At 44.4% G+C, this 18,292-nt stretch overlaps 3 protein-coding genes across 6 annotated transcripts in view; 2 read left to right on the top strand and 1 right to left on the bottom strand.

Moving 5' to 3' along the window:
• The window catches only part of LOC122544184 (sialic acid-binding Ig-like lectin 13), a 29,385-nt gene extending 26,999 nt beyond the window's left edge, over nucleotides 1-2,386 (top strand). Inside the window, exon 9 of the mRNA XM_043683234.1 lies at nucleotides 1,196-2,386. Coding sequence (XP_043539169.1) covers nucleotides 1,196-1,303 — 108 coding nt within the window. The 3' untranslated portion in view covers nucleotides 1,304-2,386. The remainder of the gene's footprint in view (nucleotides 1-1,195) is intronic.
• The window catches only part of LOC122544186 (immunoglobulin superfamily member 22-like), a 789,994-nt gene that overhangs the window by 327,853 nt on the left and 443,849 nt on the right, over nucleotides 1-18,292 (top strand). The gene's annotated exons all lie outside the window — the stretch shown is intronic.
• The window catches only part of LOC122544183 (sialic acid-binding Ig-like lectin 10), a 31,962-nt gene continuing 29,388 nt past the window's right edge, over nucleotides 15,719-18,292 (bottom strand). For 2 of the 3 annotated variants that reach the window (XM_043683233.1, XM_043683232.1), the window contains one exon: nucleotides 15,721-16,418. In XM_043683233.1, the coding sequence (XP_043539168.1) occupies nucleotides 16,182-16,418 (237 nt within the window). In that variant the 3' untranslated portion in view covers nucleotides 15,721-16,181. Of the gene's footprint in view, nucleotides 16,419-18,292 lie in introns of all 3 variants that reach the window. The other variant, XM_043683231.1, reaches the window with a different exon arrangement.

The following is an 18,292-nucleotide window of genomic DNA, read 5'->3' as shown; positions in this document are numbered from 1 at the left end:
CCTAGCACACTGTACAGCAGGTTATGATCCAGGAGAGAAAGAAAATGAAACAAGAAAATGAAGCTAAATATGGTGTCAGTGCATGTCAATGTCCTACTTATGAAAGCTGTGAGCTTGACTGGGCTTTGAGAAGTCACAAGGTGAGCAACATACCACCAAATGCACAGGCACACCTCCTCCACCGGTTCCAATACTGACATGTCTGGTCCAGTCGTGTCTCTGCAATCACTTATACAACCAAACCCCTGAACTCAAAAACTGCACAACTCCCACCATTCAGTATCGATAGTCAAACCTCACACTATTCAGTGCCAATAATCAAATCCCACACAGTTCAGTATCAATAATCAAACACGACTCTGTTCAGATAATTTGAGTCATAGAGTTATAGAGATGTACAGCACAGAAACAGACCCTTCAGTCCAACTCATCCATGCTGACCAGGAATCCTAAATTAATCCCATTTTCCAGCACTTGGCCCATATGCCTCTAAACTCTTTCTATTCATGTACCCATCCAGATGCCTTTTAAATATTGTAATTGTAGCAGCCTCCACCACTTCCTCTGGTAGATCATTCCATACACGCACCACGCTCAGCGTGAAAAAGTTGCACCTTAGGTCCCTTTTACATCTTTCCCCTCTCACCCTAAACCTATGACCTCTAGTTATGGGCTGTCCCACCCCAGCAAAAAAGACCTAGTCTATTTGTCCTATCCATGATTTTATAAACATCTGTAAGATCACCCCTCAGCACCAGGGAAAATAGCACCAGCCTGTTCAGCCTTTCCCTGCTGCTCAAATCCTCCAACTTTGGCAACATCCTTGTACAATTTTCTGAACCCTTTCAAATTTCACACCATCCTTCTGATAGGAAGGAGACCAAAATTGTATGCAATATTCCAACAGTGGCCTAATCAATGGTCCTGGACAGCTGCAGCATGACCTCCCAACTACGAAACTCAGCACTCTGACCAATAAAGGAGAGCATACCAAACGCCTTCTTCACTATCCTATCTACCTGCGACTCTACTTTCAGGGAGCTATGAACCTGCACTCCAAAGTCTCTTTGTTCAGCAACATGTCCTAGGACCTTACTATTAATGGATCTATTGGGGGTAAAATTTCTATTCAGGTGAATAATGCTAACATTGATCACTCTGATTATTGTTCTGCTCATTTCCATTTTTATTGCAGAGGAAAGTTGAAGAAGTGAAATCAAATCATAATGTCCATGTGCACCAAAAAGATGACCTCTACGCAAACTGCAATTATGATGACGAGGCTGTGTATGCGAATATCTAAACTAAATAAGATTGAGAAATGTTCAGCATGGGGACAACACAGATTGAGGGAATATTTTTAAACTTCAACTTATTTTCTAAAATCCACAGGAATCATTCCCAAGAACTACTTTGAAATTTCTCAATATCATGTGCTGGCGTTTCTCGGAGGTGATGTGTCAGAGTTGAGTGATGAGGTGTCCAAGATGTGTTGGTCTGGATTTAATTTTAAACATCCTTTTTCTACATTATCTCCAACAGCAAGGAATGTCCTTCTGTCCGTTGTGATTGTCAATGTCTTTCGATCTTGATCAAACTTCTGCCAAGACTGAACAGACGTATTCAACTCTGCGCCAGTTCCCTTCCTTGCACTCATCCACTGGGTCAACGTTCCTTGAATCCTCACCTCCGCCCTAGCCCAGAACTGTCATTTCTGCCCACTTTCTGTTCTATCACCTCTCATGCTCTCTCCAAGCTCACTCTGTCAATGACAACTGCCTCCTTTTCCCTCTGTCCAGTTCCCACTAAACGTTCATCACCCAACATTCCCTCCTGGCTCTCATGTTAGCCAACCGTTGTGATGGTTCACTCTCTTCAGTAACTGGTCCCCTCTCTCTTTGAAGTCTCCCACCCACACCGTTCCCCTCCAAAAACATCCCTTCACTCCTTAAACCGCCTGCTTCAGATGCTCAGAAAACCCAATCTCTTTGATCAAACTCTTATCCACCAGTATTAAATCATATTCCCTTGCCCAATTCTAACCAAGGCAGACTTACATTTGTGTAACACCTTGGACCACTGCAGAACTTTTCAAAAGCGCTTCAGTGAATTAAGTAGTTTTGAAGTGCTGCCATCTTTGCAATGTAGGATTGACACAGCAAGATTCCATAAAAAAAGCATGCGATTGTGAGACATAACGTTTGCTTTTATGGATGCTGATTGGGAAATAGAAGTTGGTTGCAGGACATTGGGAAGATGAACACCTGCTCCTTTTCCAAAAATCGCCATGGGATTTTCCACATCCACTTGAGCAGCCCTCCCTCAGCACTGACCCTTTGACAATTCGGCAGTTCCCTCAGCACAGACCCTCCGATATTGTGGCGCTCCCTCAGCACTGACCCTCTGACAGTGCGCCGATCATTCAACATTGACCCTCTGACAATGCAGCACTCCCTCAGCATTGACCCTTTGACAATTCGGCAGTTCCCTCAGCACTGACTCTCCGGCAGTGTAGCACTCCCTCAGCACTGACTCTCCGGCAGTGTGGCACTCCCTCAGCACTGATCCTCTGACAATGCAGCGCTCCTTCAGTACTGGCCCTCTGATAGTGCAGCATACCTTCAACGCTGACCCTCTGACTGTGGTACTCCCTCAGTACTGACCCTCTGACAGTGCAGCACTCCCTCATTACTGACCCTTCAACAGTATGGAACTGCCTCAATACTGATCCTTTGACATTGTGGCACCCCCCCAGTTTTGACTCTCCAGCAATGCAGGACTCCCTCAGTAGTGATCCTCCAACATGTTGGCACTCCCTCAGCACTGATGGTCCAGCAGTACATCAGTCCCTCAGTATTACCCTCAGACAGTGCAGCAATCCTTTTGTATTAACCCTCCAACAGTGCTGCACTCCCTCAGTACTGATCCTCTGAAAAGTGCAACATTCCCTCAGTACTGATGCTCGGACAGTGCAACAGTCTCTGAGTCCTGACACTTTAATAGTGCAGCATGCACTCTGTACGACACGGGAGTTTTAACTGGATTAATTTTGATGGATGATGCACTTTTTGATGTGTAATTATGTTTGGATCTTTTCTAAGTGTGGGTTCTAGCTGCTGCTGCTGTATTTGAATCAATTTTCATTCTGTTGTACACTATGAAAGTTTACAGAGTTCTCTCAACAAAACCCAAAGAAAGCAGGGTCAAAGCAGAATTAGAACACGTTAGTATAATGTCCTCACCACTTTCTAGTCCAGCAGTCTTATCATATTTCCATATGATAGTCCCGATCTTGTATTGTCAGCCTTGGTTGTACAAACAGACAGTAACCTAGACAGAAGATGATGTTATTTGTGAAGTTGAGAGACTCTTTACAGCATAGGCTGAGGAATTGGGGGATGTGAATCACGGATCATACAGAACCACCATTGGAAAAAGGGTATTATTACAGTATGACCTGTTTACATTGACATTACCATTACAATACTGAAGAGCAGGAGAAAGTGAGGACTGCAGTTGCTGGAGATCAGAAAAGTGTGATGCTGGAAAAACACAGCAGTTCAGGCAGTATTCAAGGAGCAGGAGAATCAACATTTTGGGCATAAGCCCTTCATCAGAGATGTTGGGGGCAGAGGGTGATGGAAGGGGGCTGAGAGATAAAGAGTAGGGGAGTGTGGGCCTGGGGGAAGGTAGTTGGTAAGGCGATAGGTAGATTCAGGTGGGGGAGGGGTGATGGTAATAGTTCAGAGCAAAGAGTCGAGTAGATGAGTGGGAAAGATGCTGGGCAGATAGGACAATTCAAGAGGGTAGTGCCTGGGCGGAGAGTTTGATCTACAATCAGGTGGGGGGAGGGGAGATGAGGAAACTGGTGAAATCGATGTTAATGCCATGTGGTTAGAAGGTTCCAAGGTGGAAGATGAAGCATTCTTCCTCCAGGCATCAGTTGGCTAGGATTTGGCAGTGGAAGAGTCCCAGGACTTCCATGTCCTTGGCGGAGTGGGAGGGGGTGTTGAAGTGGTTGGCTACAGGACAGTGGCGTTGTTTGGTGCGTGTGTCCCTGGGATGTTCTCTGAAACGTTCTGCATGTTGGCGCCCTGTCTCCCCAGTGTAGAGGAGACCACACCGAGAGTAATGGGCACAGTAGATGAGGTGTTTGGATGTGCAGGAGAATCTGCACCCACTCCTCCCCATTATCTCCCTCCAATGCCCCAAAGGATCCTTCCACATCCGGCAGAGATTTTCCTGCGCATTAGTGTTTTTAAACAGAAAGTCTAAGGAGTTCAGGTACATGTTTTTTGAAAGTAGACAGGATAGTTAAGAAGACATTAAGCATGCTTGCTTTCAATGCCCCGTCCATTGGGTATAGGAGTTGGAGGAGAAAGTGAGGTCTGCAGATGCTGGAGATCAGAGATGGATATGTGTTGCTGGAAAAGCGCAGCAGGTCAGGCAGCATCTAGGGAACAGGAGAATCGACGTTTCGGGCATTAGCTGAAGAAGGGCTAATGCCCGAAACGTCGATTCTCCTGTTCCCTAGATGCTGCCTGACCTGCTGCGCTTTTCCAGCAACACATATAGGAGTTGGAGGTCATGCTGAAATTCTGTGGGATGTTGGTGAGGTCACTTTTGGAGTACAGTGTACAGTTCTGGTGGCCTTGCTGTAGGAAGGATATTACAAAATTGGAAAGGTTTCAGAAAATACTTACGAGGATATTGCTGGAACTAGAGGATTTGAGTTATAAGGAGAGGTTGGACAGGCTGGGACTTGTTTCACTGGAGCACAGGAGGTTGAGGAGTGACCTTATGGGGGTTTATAAAACCATGAGGGGACCAGAAAAGGTGAATAGCCAAAGTCCTTTCCTTTGAGTGGGGGAGTTCAAAATTCGGGGGCATATTTTTAAGGTGAGAGGAGAAAGATTTACGAAGGCCCTGAGGGACAATGTTTTCACACACAGTTGGGGAACGAACTGCCAGAGGAAGTGGTAGAAGAAAATATAATTACAACATTTAAAAGAGATTTGGACAGATACGTGGAAAGGAAAGGTTTAGAGGCTTATGGGCCAAATGCAAGCAAGTGGAACAATTTAGTTTGAGCATGGACGAGTTGAACTGAAGGGTCTGTTTCTGTGCCATTGATTCCATGATTCGACTTAAAAGTGATTCCTCTGTACTCTCAAATCAAGAGTGGGCATTCAGGAAACAAAAGGGTTAACGAAGGAGACATTGAACGTAAAAACAGAAGTGAGAGAGGAAAAGTCAGATGGTTGGATAACATTGAGATGTGGATCGAGGGAGCTCTGCTTAAAACCAGAGAAGAAGATTAGCAATTTGAACTATGGCGATGGATGACCAACCGAAGACCGGACTGTTCTTTTAAATATTGTTGTGACGTTGTTCATTTTCCTCATCCAATATGACAATTCCTGAATAAAGAACATTTCGAAGATCAAGATTAATGCGTAGACAATTTCCTTAACATTTCGTCACTGCAGCATGGGCTTGGCAGCGTCAGACCCAGGACAGTTTATCAGCTTCAGTGGTGTTATTTTCTCCATCTTTATTGAAACGTACGCTGAATCCATTCAGCTCCCAGTCCTGAATTATTGCAAGGTTCCCTTAAAAGATGGTAGGGCTCGCTCCCCTTGAAGGAACTGGTTGGGTCTTTGAGTTAAAAATGCATTGACCTGACCATCCCATCCAGCGGGTACAAGTTGCTAACTCAGGTTGACCACATTCCTGGTGTTGACATCCTCTGACCTTTACACCCATTGACCCCTGCCAACTCCAAGCTCTCCTGACATCCCCATTGGTTGCTGCGTGTGACTGACCTCAGGACCCTCGATCACACCCACCACAACTGGGAATTTCTTGCCCACAGGTCAATGCCAATACCTTCAACATGATGATAAATGATGAGGGAGAGTAGATGAAGGGACATTTTGGTATATTGTGATAGGTTTCTTGGGATTGGGTTGGTCACCATTCACAGTTTGGTGGGGAAATCCACTGCACTATTGGCACCAAAGGCCATTTTGAGATGTTTGGCAACCTGGATGGTCAGGAAACTTTGAAGCTGCCAAGAGTCCGGCTGTGCATGCATGTTCCATGGAGGTTAATCATCATATCTCCCTCTGCCCTCATATCACTGGCCTCGCCCTCTTGTTTTCATGGGTGATTTTAACTTCCTTAATATTAATTAGAACCTCCTTGATTCAAAGGTTTTTGTCAGGGTTATTCAGGATGGATTCATGACTCAGTATGTAGATAGGCTGAATACAGCGAAGGCCTTTCCAGATTTGGTGCTTGACAACGAACCAGGTCAGGTGTCAGGTCTTGTGGCAGGAGAACATTTCAGTGATAGTGATCACAACTCCCTGATCTTTACTGTAGTCATGGAGAGAGCAGACAGTATGGGAAAGTATTTAATTGGGGGAGAAGGAATTAAAATGCTATTAGGCAGGAACTGTGGTGCCTAAATTGGGAGCAGATGTTCTCGGGGAAATGCACAGCAGAAATGTGAAGATTGTTTAGGGAGCATTTGCTGATAGTGCTGGACAGGTTTGTCTCAAATTGGCAATGAAGGGATGGTAGGGTGAAGGAACCTTGGGTGACAAGAGATGTAGGACATCTAGTCATGAGGAAGAAGGAAGCTGATTTAAGGTTGAGGAGACAAGGATCAGACATGGCTCTAGAGGGTTGCAAGGTAGCCAGGAAGGAACTGAAGAATGGATTTAGCAGAGCTGGCAGGGGGCATGAGAAAGCTTTAGCAAGTAGGATTAAGGAAAACCCCAAGGCATTCTGCACTTATGTGAGGAACAAGAGGATGGCCAGAGTGAGGGTAGGGCCGATTAGAGATAGTGGAGGGAACTTGTGCCTGGAGTCAGAGGAAGTAGAAAATGTCCTTCATGAATACTTTGATTCAGTATTCTCTAGTGAGAGGGACCTGTCATTTGTGAGGACTGCATGAAACAGGCCAATATATTCAAACAGTCTGATGTTAATAAGGAGGATGTGCTGAAACTTTTGAGAAAGCATTATGATAGATAAATCCCCTGGGCTAGGCGGGACTTTTTTTATTCATTCACAAGATGAGGGCATCACTGGCTAGGCCAGCATTTATTGCCCAGGCGGCAGTTAAGAGTCAACCACATGGCTGTGCGTCTGGAGTCACATGTAGGCCAGACTAGGTAAGATGGCAGTTTCCTTCTCTGAAGGACATTAGTGATCCAGATGAGTTTTTCCAACAATCGACAATAGATTATTGGTTATTATTAGAGTCTTAGTTCCAGAATTTTGTTGAATTCAAATTCCACCATGACAGGATTTAAACGCAGGTCCTTAGAACATGACCTAGGTCTCTGGATTAACAGTCCAGTGTAATGCCACAAGTTATTGCTTCCCTCAAGGATACACCCAAGGTTACTGCAGGAAGTGAAGGAAGAGATTGTTGCACCGTTGGTGATGATCTTTGTGTCCTCACTGTCCACTGGAGTAGTGCCAGATGATTGGAGGGTGACAAATGTTATTCCCTTGTTCAAGAAAGGGAATCAGGATAATTCTGGAAATTACAGATCAGTCAGTCTTATGGCGATGATTGGCAAATTATTGGAGAGGATTCTGAGAGGCAGGGTTTATGATTACTTGGAAAACCATAGTTTGATCAGAGATAACCATCATGGATTAGTGAGGAGCAGGTCATGCCTCACAAAACTTATTGAATTCTTTGAGGATGTGACAAAACACATTGATGAAGGTAGAGCAGTGGATGTGGTGTACATGGATTTTAGCAGGGCATTTGATAAGATTCTCCATGGTAAGCTCATTCAGAAAGTAAGGAGGCAGAGGGTACAGGGAAATTTGGCTGTCTGGATATCGAATTGGCTGACCCATAGAAGACAGAATGTGATAATAGATGTAAAGTATTCAGCCTGCTGTTCAATGACCAGTGTCGTTCCACAGGGATTTGTTCTGAGACCTCTGGTCTTTGTGATTTTTATAAGTGACTTAGATGAGAAGTGGAAGGGTGAGTTAGTAAGTTTGCCAATGACACAAAGGTTGTTGGAGTTATGGGTAGTGTGGAGGGCTGTTGTAGGTTGCAATGGGACATTGACAGGATGTAGAGCTGGGCTAAGTGACAGATGGAGTTCAACCTGGAAAAGTGTGAAGTGATTCATTTTGGAAGGACAAATTTAATGCAGAAGACATAGTTAAAGGCAGGATTACTGGCAGTGTGGAGGAACCGGGGGAAAATAGGATCCATGTCCATAGATCCCTCAAAGTTGCCACCCAAGTTAATAGGGTTGTTAAGAAGGCACATGGTGTGTTGGCTTTCATTAGCAGAGGGATTGAATTCAAGAGCAGTGAGGTTATGCTGTAGCTCTATAGAGCTCTAGTTGGAATATTGTGTTCAGTTCTGGTAACCTCGTTATACAAAGGATGTGGAAGCTTTGGAGAGGGTGCAGAGGAGATTTACTAAGATGCTGCCTGGACTGGAGGGCATATCTTATGAAGAAAGTTTGAGGAAGCTGGGGCTTTTCTCATTGGAGCGAAGAAGGGTGGGAGGTTACTTGATGGAGGTGTACAAGATGATGAGATGCATAGATACAGTGAATAGTCAGAGACTTTTTTCCCAGGGCAGATATGGCTATCACTTGGGGGCATAATGTTAAGGTGATTGGAGGAAGGTTTACGGGAGATGTCAGAGGTCGGTTCTTTTCACAGAGGGTAATTGGTGCATGGAATACGTGGTGGTAGAGTCAGATACATCAGGGACATTTAAGCGACTCTTGGATAGACACATGGATGTTAGTAAAATGTAGGTTAGTTTGATCTTGGAGTAGGATCAAAGGTCTGCACAACATTAAGGACTCTTCGATGCACTATCGGAGTGCACTTGCCAACCAACCAGCCCAGTTTCTCATACAGTATTAATTGATTTTCCCTTTAAAACTTTGTATTCCTGCCTCTGTCCTGATGAGTGCAAGATGAGAATTCAACTTTGTGTCACTTTTTTCAGGAAGACTCTCATTCTATTCAGCCAGGGAATATTGGAAGGGCTTTCTCTGGATGAGAAACTGTGCTAATGGGACTTGCAGGTAAGTCCGCTCTGGGTCAAATCCACTCAGCCTGGACTTGTGGAGCTTTCCTTCTCCACCCTCTCCCCTCCCCTCCCCTTAGTCATGGCATTCGCACTGTGGTCGTCAACAATCTGTGGAAACCCACCCAGAATTTGGGCAGGTTCTGTGCTCCAAGCCGCATCATTCCTAAACTGCTGGTCTGATGAAACATTTATAATTTACATGTTTTGATATATCACTTTTGGAGTTTAGATTTCAAAATAGTGACAGATGTGATTTGGTGACTTTTGTGAGGGGATTTCTTGAGGAAAAGACTTTTAGAGAGTCCTTCCGAAACTGTGACCTAATCAAATTGTAGATGACTGCAAACTTCTTGAGTATGAATGAAATAAGATGTTTATTCTATGCTTCACCACAGGTAGGATAAACATGTCAGGCTATTCGGTTTGTGTTCAGTTCAGTTGAATCTTGATCAGCAATTTTTAACAATTTATTCAGAAAAAAAGTTATTTATGTCAAGAAATTCAGTTCAGCAGATGCCAGTATTCAGTTCTATCCAAGAGTCGCTTAAACGTCCCTGATGTATCTGGCTCTACTACCACGTATTCCATGCACCAATTACCCTTTGTGCACTCAGATCTATATAAAGGTTCATGGGCACATTTGGAAAGCCTCATTGAATGGTCTTCAAAGTCGACAGCAAATGAAATTGTAAGGAGTCAGTTACATCGAAGCCATGTGCTGTATGGTATGTGATTTATACATATTTTAATGGCTCTTATTTTAAAACTGGACTTTTGAAATTTGAACTAATCTCGTATCGCTTTTATATTGGAAAGGGTTTAATGACAGATTTGAGCATCTCTGTAGCCATGGTGATAAAGTAAGTTTGGAGAGAGAGTTTTGAAGAACTAATGGGTTTTTGTTTCATTGGAAAGATTTATGAGCAAGGAAAGTATAGCGTCTATTTGACAGGGTTGGAGAGTGGGACCAACTGGGTAGGCCTTTTGGGCACCATACATCATGATAGGTTGAAATGCCTTTTTCTTCTATATTTTAGATTAGATTAGATTAGATTACTTACAGTGTGGAAACAGGCCCTTCGGCCAACATGTACCTGTTGTTTAGTTTAACAGTGAGCACAGACCACATTTCTTGACTTGAGAACACAGCAAGGCAGGCAGCATCAGGAGGGACAGGCAGGAGGCTGGGAGAACACAGCAAGGCAGGCAGCACCAAGAGGTGGAGAAGTCGACATTTTGCATGTACCCCTTCTTCAGGACTCACCCGAAACATCAACTTCTCCACCTCCTGATGCTGCCTGCCTTGCTGTGTTCTTCTAACCTCCGGCCTGTCCCTCCTGATGCTGCCTGCCTTGCTGTGTCCTCCCAGCCTCCTGCCTGTCCCTCCTGATGCTGCCTGGCTTGCTATGTTCTTCCAGCCTCCTGCCTGCCTACTTTGGATTCCAGCATCTGTAGTATTTTTGTCACATTCCTTCCCTGAAGGACACTGGTGAAGATAATGGATGTTTGCACCAATCAATGAGCATTTAACAGTCATCATCACTGAGATAGGCTTTCAATCCCAGAGTGATTGATGAATTTAAATTCCCTCACCTACCATGGTTGGGATTTGACCCCATGCCATCAGAGAAATAGTTTTGGAGTCTGGAATACTTATCCCATGGCAATACCATTCAGCCAGCATTGCTTGCCCCAGTTATACAGTTCAGAGTCACTCATATTATGATCTGGTTGGAAATAGGTGAGACCCCGATCCTTGGAGCAATTCACTTGTCACAGGTTGTCAATCCTGAAAATTTTCCCTTTGTTCATTCTCTCAATTTTCTGTCCTTTACCCAGTCTCCAATCCATCAAGCCAGATAGCATCAGCAGATGGCGAAGTCAACGTTTTGGTATAACCCCTTTTCAATCCTTCTTCAAAATATCGACTTCTTCACCTCCTGATGCTGCCTGGCTGGCTGTGTTCTTTCAGCCTCCTGCCTGTCTCCCCTGGCGCTGCCTGGCTTGCTATGTTCTGCCAGCCTCCTGCTTGTCCCTCCTGATGCTGCCTGGCTTGCTGTGTTCTTCCAACCTCCTGCTTGTCCCTCCTGATGCTGCCTGGCTTGCTGTGTTCTTCCAACCTCCTGCTTGTCTACATTGGATTCCAGAAACTGCAGTCTTATTTAGTCTCTAACCAAGTCTCCGATCCATAGCAGCATGGCAGCATTGTAGCTCATTGGTTAGCATTGTTGCCTCACAGCGCCACGGATCCACGTTTGATTGCAAACTCAGGTGACAGTCTGTGTGAGTTTGCACATTCTCCCAGTGTCCACATGGGTTTCCTCTGGTGTTCCCACAGCCCCAAGATGCGCAGGTGAGGTGAATTGAGCATGTGAAATGCAGGCTTACAGGGATAAGTTATGACTTGGAGGGATAAGTTAGGAGGGGTTGGGTCTGATTGAGGGACTCTTCGGAGGGACAGTGTAAACTCACTGGGATGAATAGCCTGCTTCCACACTGTCAGGATTCTTTGTTAACATATTCCTCGCGTCCCCAGAGTCTTATGAAACCTTTGTGTGACACCTGTTTGAAAAAATGTCAAAATCCAAATATTTCAAATCTTCTGTTTCAGCCAACATTGTCACTGCAAATTACAGACTCAGATATCCTGTCAGAAATCAAGGTAATTCTGCATAATCATGTTCTGCTTCACAGGCACAGTGTCAGCATGTGTAACATACATAACAGAAATTGCTGGAAAAACTCAGCAGACCTCACATTATCTGTGGAGAGAAAACAGAGTGAGTGTTTTCAGTCCAGTGATCCTTCTTCAGAACTGTTTGTAGCTAGGAAAGGGTTTGCATGTATATGGAAGATGATGCAGGGAAAGGGGAAGCGGGAAGGGTGGCATGGTGACTCAGTGGTTAGCACTGCTCCCTCACAGTGCTGGGGACCAGGGTTTGACTCCAGCCTCAGGTGACTGTGTGGAGTTTGCACCTTCTCTCTGTGTCTGTGTGGGTTTCCTCTCACAGTCCAAAGATATGCAGGTTAGGTGGGATGGCCACACTAAATTGCCCATAGTATTCAGGGATGTGTAGGATAAGTGCGTTAGTCAGGCATAAATACAAGACAATAGAGTAGGGGAATGGGTCTGGGTGGGTTACTCTTCAGAGGGCCGGTGTGGACTTGTTGGGCTGAAGGGCCTGTTTCCACACTGTACCGATTTGATGAAATGATTGCAGAAGATGTAGAAGGCAGCTCACCAGCACCCTCTCATGGTCAGTTACAAATTGGTAATAAACCCTTTCAGTGACACCTATATCCCTGAAGTGAATTAAAAATTCCAGTCCTCGCTGCATCCAGCGGGGGAAGAATGAATTGATGGGTTCAGGTTTCCCCTGCTCTGCATCTAATCTGTGCCTCCTTCCCTCTCTCTTTCTGTTTGTCTCTCTCTCTCTCTCTCTCTCTATTTCATTCGCGATGTCTTGGGCTGTTTTTGTCTTGGGCTGTTCCTGTCTTCTCTCCCTCTCTCTCTCTCTCTCTCTCTCACACACACACACACACACACACACACACTCTCTCACTCTCTCTCTCATACACACACCAGCTCCCCCACCCCCACAACACCCCACCCCCAACCCCAACTCTCTCTCTCTCTGTTGGTCTTTGGCTCACTTTGGCTCATCTCAACTTGATGTCCTGTGTGTTTTATGACTGTCTGCAGTTAGTGGGTCTGCAAACTGAACATAGAAATCAGTTAGTTGGTAGTAATGTCTGCAACATAATGTGTGTTGCTGTTTTAAGTAAATTAACACATTGAGTTCATAAATCCTTGATGAACAATTGATTGTTAGAAGATTCTTGTCAACATACCAGTGGTAGATTGAGACATTAATCTGAGCCCAGTCTAGCCTCATGGGTCAATGTAGATGAATCAACAGTCATTATTCCATGAAAGATCATGAGGGAGCTCATTGTGATACACAAGTTAACCCAGAAGCAACATTCCTCAAAATAAAATGGCTGCGTTCATACTCACATTACTACTAGTGAGATCTTTCTATGTGTAATCTTTGTATGTGTAACTTGACCATCAGATTTCCCATAATGCACCAGTGACATCATTTCACAATTCTGCTTTAAAACAAATTGTTTTGTACATCCTGAGGTTGTGAAAGTTTCCTGTTGACATGCAGTTTGACGAGGAAGCTGCAAAAAAAATGTTTTACTCAACAATTTTCCACATTGCCGCTTTTAACAATGGAGCTTCAATGGAGCAAAGATGTCACGGGAGGCTGCTGCAGTGGTGAAAGTGGTGTGGTCTATTCCTTGTGGCCACTGAGGTTGTGTCATGGTGGGACCTGTGGTGTGGTGGTCTGGTTCAGTGGCTTTGTTGTCTTTAGCAACATGATGGGTCTAACCTGGGACTCCAACCTCCCAGATCGGCAGCGATGAGGTGGGTTTGGCCTAGGATGCCTGAGGTGGCTTCCGTGATGTTTTCTGGCTGTGGATTCCAATGGCCCGACATGGTGGTCTGCTTCTTCAACAGCAGCTTCAGCAACAAGATAGGTCTTTGAGGTGGTTTCTCCAGCATATTCGGCAGCATGGTGGTCTGGCTCCAGATTCGTCAGCTTCAATGTCGCCTTTCTGCAGTAGTGGAGAATGTAGTCTTTTCTTCGACCCTTGGGAACCCATGTGCGGTGAATTAAACAGAGATATACTTTGTTCTTAAAGTGTTTTTATATGTGATTTCTGTTATTATAAAGGCCCTAGACAGACCATGGACTGCAGGTTCCTAGTTCCTTAAAAGTAGTCACAGATGGATGGGATAGTGAAGAAGGCATTTGGTATGCTTTCCTTTGTTGGTCAGAGCATTGAGCATAGTAGTTGAGAGGTCATATTGCGGCTGTTCGGGACATTGGAAATTTGGTGCAATTCTGGTCTCCTTTATATCAGAAGGATGTTGTGAAACTTGAAAGGGTTCAGCAATGATTTACAAGGATGTTGCCAGTGTTGGAGGGTTTGAGCTATAGGGAGAGGCTGAATATGAATATGAAGGGTTTAGAGGGATATGGGCCACGTGCTGGCAAATAGGACGAGATTAGATTTGGATATCTGGTCAGCATGGACAAGTTGGACTGAAGGGTCTGTTTCTGTGCTGTACATCTCTATGACTCCACGACTATGTCAACTTAAATACTTTTCACTGTTTTTCTTGGTGAAATACAAGTAATAGTAAATTACTATTCTTTTCTGTAGATGCCAGTGTTTTTGTTGTGCTGGAACAGATTGGCTCAGGGTGCTGTAAGATTGCAGAATATTGTCAGGGCCTAGAGACTCTGCACTGTCCAGTAGCATCTGCCATTTCGATATCAAGTGGAGTAAATCGAAGTGGTAGAGAAGCTGGAGACCTCAAGAGGAGATTGACACAGATCATCGAGCTGGCACTGTTGACTAAAAGTTGTTGCAGATATGATAGTCTTCCATTTTGTATTGCTGTGCGGGGCTTCCCCAGAGTTGAAGATGGAATATTTATGGAGCTTTCCCCTTCAGAGTGTTGTTTAACTGTCCACCACCATTCAGAACTTGAGTTGGCAGGACTGCAATACTTAGATCTGATCTGTCAGTTGTGGAATCGCTTAGCATTGTCTAATATTTGTTGCTTATCTTCTTTGACACACAAATAGTCCTGTGTTGCTTCACCAGGTGAACACCCCTTTTTTAGGTATGCCTAGTGTTGCTCCTGGCATGCCTTCCTACACTCTCCATTGAACCAGGGTTGAGCTCCTGGTAATGCTAAAATGGGGCATATGTTGTGCCATGCAGTTGAAGTTTGTATTGGAGTACACTTTTGCTGTTGATGGCTCACAGCGCCTCACAGATATTCCGTCTTGAGTTGCTGGTTTAGTTCAAAATTTACCTCCCTTAACAAGGACACACAACAGGATATTCTTCATGTGAAGACAGGACTTAGTCTCCACAAGTCGTTTGCATTGTTCACTGGTCCAGTTACTGTCATAGACAATTGCATTAGTGGCAGGCAAATTGGCAGACCCAGTCTAGCAGCTATATTGCTTATGACTTAACCAGCTTAATTAGCAGTGGCATTGCTGCCATCCCACTGTTGCTGATGGACACTGACGTTCCCCTGCCAGAGTGCGTTCTGTGCCTTTGCCACCATCAGTGCTTTCTCCAAGTGGTGTTTAACATGGAAGAGCATGGATCCACCAATGAGGGAGAGTAGTGCATGGTAACCAACAGGAGGTTTCCTTGCCCATTTAATGTGACTCCCACTCAATGGTATACCTCTGTGTTACCACCTCGAGGACCTCAGATCATATCTGGGGAATTCCTTGAGGTAGGCTATTGTCTGTCGAGTCTTTGAGAACATCTCTCCTAATCCACTTCAGTATGGTAAGGAGGACTATGTCATTCTTGTTTCCAAAGCTGAGACTGGTGTCTTGTGGAGGTCCTGGTGTTGTTTCTTTTCTGAGATGTTTTTTGCAATTTGATACAACTGAATAATTTGCTAGGCCATTTCAGAGGCCAGTTAAGAACCAAAATTGCTGTGGGTTTGAACCTGTGCATATTGCAGTACATTTCCTTCCCTAAAGGCCATTATTGAACCAGATGGGTTTTTATGATAATAACAAAGATTAAACCATAAGGCAGAGGAGCAGAAATAAACCATTTAGCCACTGTTACATGGTCATCATTGGCCATTCAATTCCATATTTTATTTGGAATTCAAATCTCATTATCTCCGAATTACATCAGGTCATTTTCTGTCAGTGCTACTGCCTTGGAGGCTGCAATTAACAGCACTTCTGTTCTCGATTATTTCTGACCGAATAAATTTGCCTCATTTCTCCACTTTAGAACCAAAGTTCCCAAATAATGACAGCACATTATGAAGCTTCATCACAACTGCTTTTACTAACATATGTAACATTATTCATAAGCTTTGTGCAACCTCTCACAGCATGAAAAAGATGCAGCAATTGGAAAGCATGTTCAGAACTACCAACAAAGTTGGGCAATGTCATTTTATCTTCGTTATTTTCCAACCATATAGGCTGCACAAACCCCTCTCCCTGTTTCTCTGTCAGTTTGGTTGGAATCTGATCTTTGCATATTCCGTGTCCTCGCCTCTGTGCACTGTCCCGTCACCTTTGGGCAGCTTTGAAAAGTTGATGTTGGCGTAGAGAACATCTTCAGTTCTGTTGGGGTTCTCATGTCCAGCATCTCCTCCCACTGGACTGTCAAAGACATCCTGAGGAGATGGTGTATCTCCCTCTCTAATTGTGTCCAGAGGGTCCTTAACTTTCATGTCCTGTGAACCCTGTAGAGAAATGGAAACAGAGGATGTTCTCACATCATTTATCAGCAGGGGTAGTTTTAAATTATTGCACAACCATTTGAGAGCCAACTGTAGCTCTGTGGGTTTATTTGGAGTTTATCCTGCTCTTTCTTACTTTGAAGACTAAAGTTCCTTGTTCACACAGACTGAACATCCCAAGTTCTCCTCAGCCACTGAAGCATTTTATTTATTGAACTGTAGTCATTGATGTAATCTAGGGAACACAGCAGCCAATTTGCACAAGGCAATCCTGAGAAGAGTATAAAGGCAGTAGGAGTATACTGAAGAGGGAAATCAGGAGGGCAAAAAGGGGACATGAGATAGCTTTGGCAAATAGAATCAAGGAGAATCCAAAGGGTTTTTACAAATACATTAAGGACAAAAGGGTAACTAGGGAGAGAATAAGGCCCCTCAAAGATCAGCAAGGCGGCCTTTGTGTGGAGCCACATAAAATGGAGGAAATAATAAGCAAGCATTTTGCATCAGTGTTTACTGTGGAAGAGGACATGGAAGATAAAAAAAATGTAGGGAAATACATGGTGACATCTTGAAAAATGTCAATATTACAGACGATGAAGTGCTGGATGTCTTGAAATGCATGAACGTAGATAAAAATCCCCAGGACCGATCAGGAGTACCCTGGAACTCTGTGGGAAGCTCGGGAAGTGATTGGTGGGCCCCTTGCTGAGATATTTATATCATTGAGCGTGAGGTGCCAGAAGACTGGAGGTTAGTTAATGTGGTACTGTTTAAGAAGGGTGGTAAGGACAAGCCAGGGAACTATAGACCAGAGTGACCTCAGTGGTGGGCAAGTTGTTGGAGGGAATCCTGAGGGACAGGAGATACATGTATTTGGAAAGGCAAGGACAGATTAGGGATAGTCAACATGGCTTTGTGAATGGGAAATCATGTCTCACAAACTTGATTGAGTTTTTTGAAAAAGTAACAAATGAGGGCAGAGCGGTAGATGTGATCTATATGGTCTTTAGTAAGGCATTCAACAAGGTTCCCTGTGGAAGATGGGTAACAAGGTTAGATCTCATGGAATACAGAGAGAACGAGCCATTTGGATACAGAACGGGCTGAAAGATAGAAGACAGAGGGTGATGGTGGAGGGTTATTCTTCAGACTGGAGGCCTGTGACTAGTGGTGTGCCACAAGGATCGTGCTGGGTCCACTACTTTTCATCATTTATATAAATGATTTGGATGTGAGCATAAGAGGTATAGTTAGTAAGTTTGCAGATAACACCAAAATTGGAGGTGTAGTGGACAGCGAAGAGGGTTACCTCAGATTACAACAGGATCTGGACCAGATGGGCCAATGGGCTGAGAAGTGGCAGATGGAGTTTAATTCAGATAAATGCGAGGTGCTGCATTTTGGGAAAGCAAATCTTAGCAGGACTTATACACTTAATGGTGAGGTCCTAGGGAGTGTTGCTGAACAAAGAGACCTTGAAGTGCATGTTTATAGCTCCTTGAACGTGGAGTCACAGGTAGATAAGATAGTGAAGAAGGTGTTTGGTATACTTTCCTTTATTGGTCAGAGTATTGAGTACAGGAGTTGGGAGGTCATGTTGCGGCTGTACAGGACATTGGTTAGGCCACTGTTGGAATATTGTGTGCAATTCTAGTCTCCTTCCTATCAGAAAGCTATTGTGAAACTTGAAAGGGTTCAGAAAAGATTTACAAGGATGTTGCCAGGGTTGGAGGATTTGAGCTACAGGGAGAGGCTGATCAGGCTGTGGCTGTTTTGCCTGGAGCGTCGGAGGCTGAGGGGTGACCTTATAGAGGTTTACAAAATTATGAGGGATGTGGATAGGATAAACAGACAATGTATTTTCCCTGGGTGGGGGA

Source organism: Chiloscyllium plagiosum, chromosome 47, assembly GCF_004010195.1.
Source record: "Chiloscyllium plagiosum isolate BGI_BamShark_2017 chromosome 47, ASM401019v2, whole genome shotgun sequence".
Taxonomy (NCBI): Eukaryota; Metazoa; Chordata; class Chondrichthyes; order Orectolobiformes; family Hemiscylliidae; genus Chiloscyllium; species Chiloscyllium plagiosum.
Note: the sequence above shows the minus strand (reverse complement) of the source record. Positions and strands in the feature narration are given on the sequence as shown.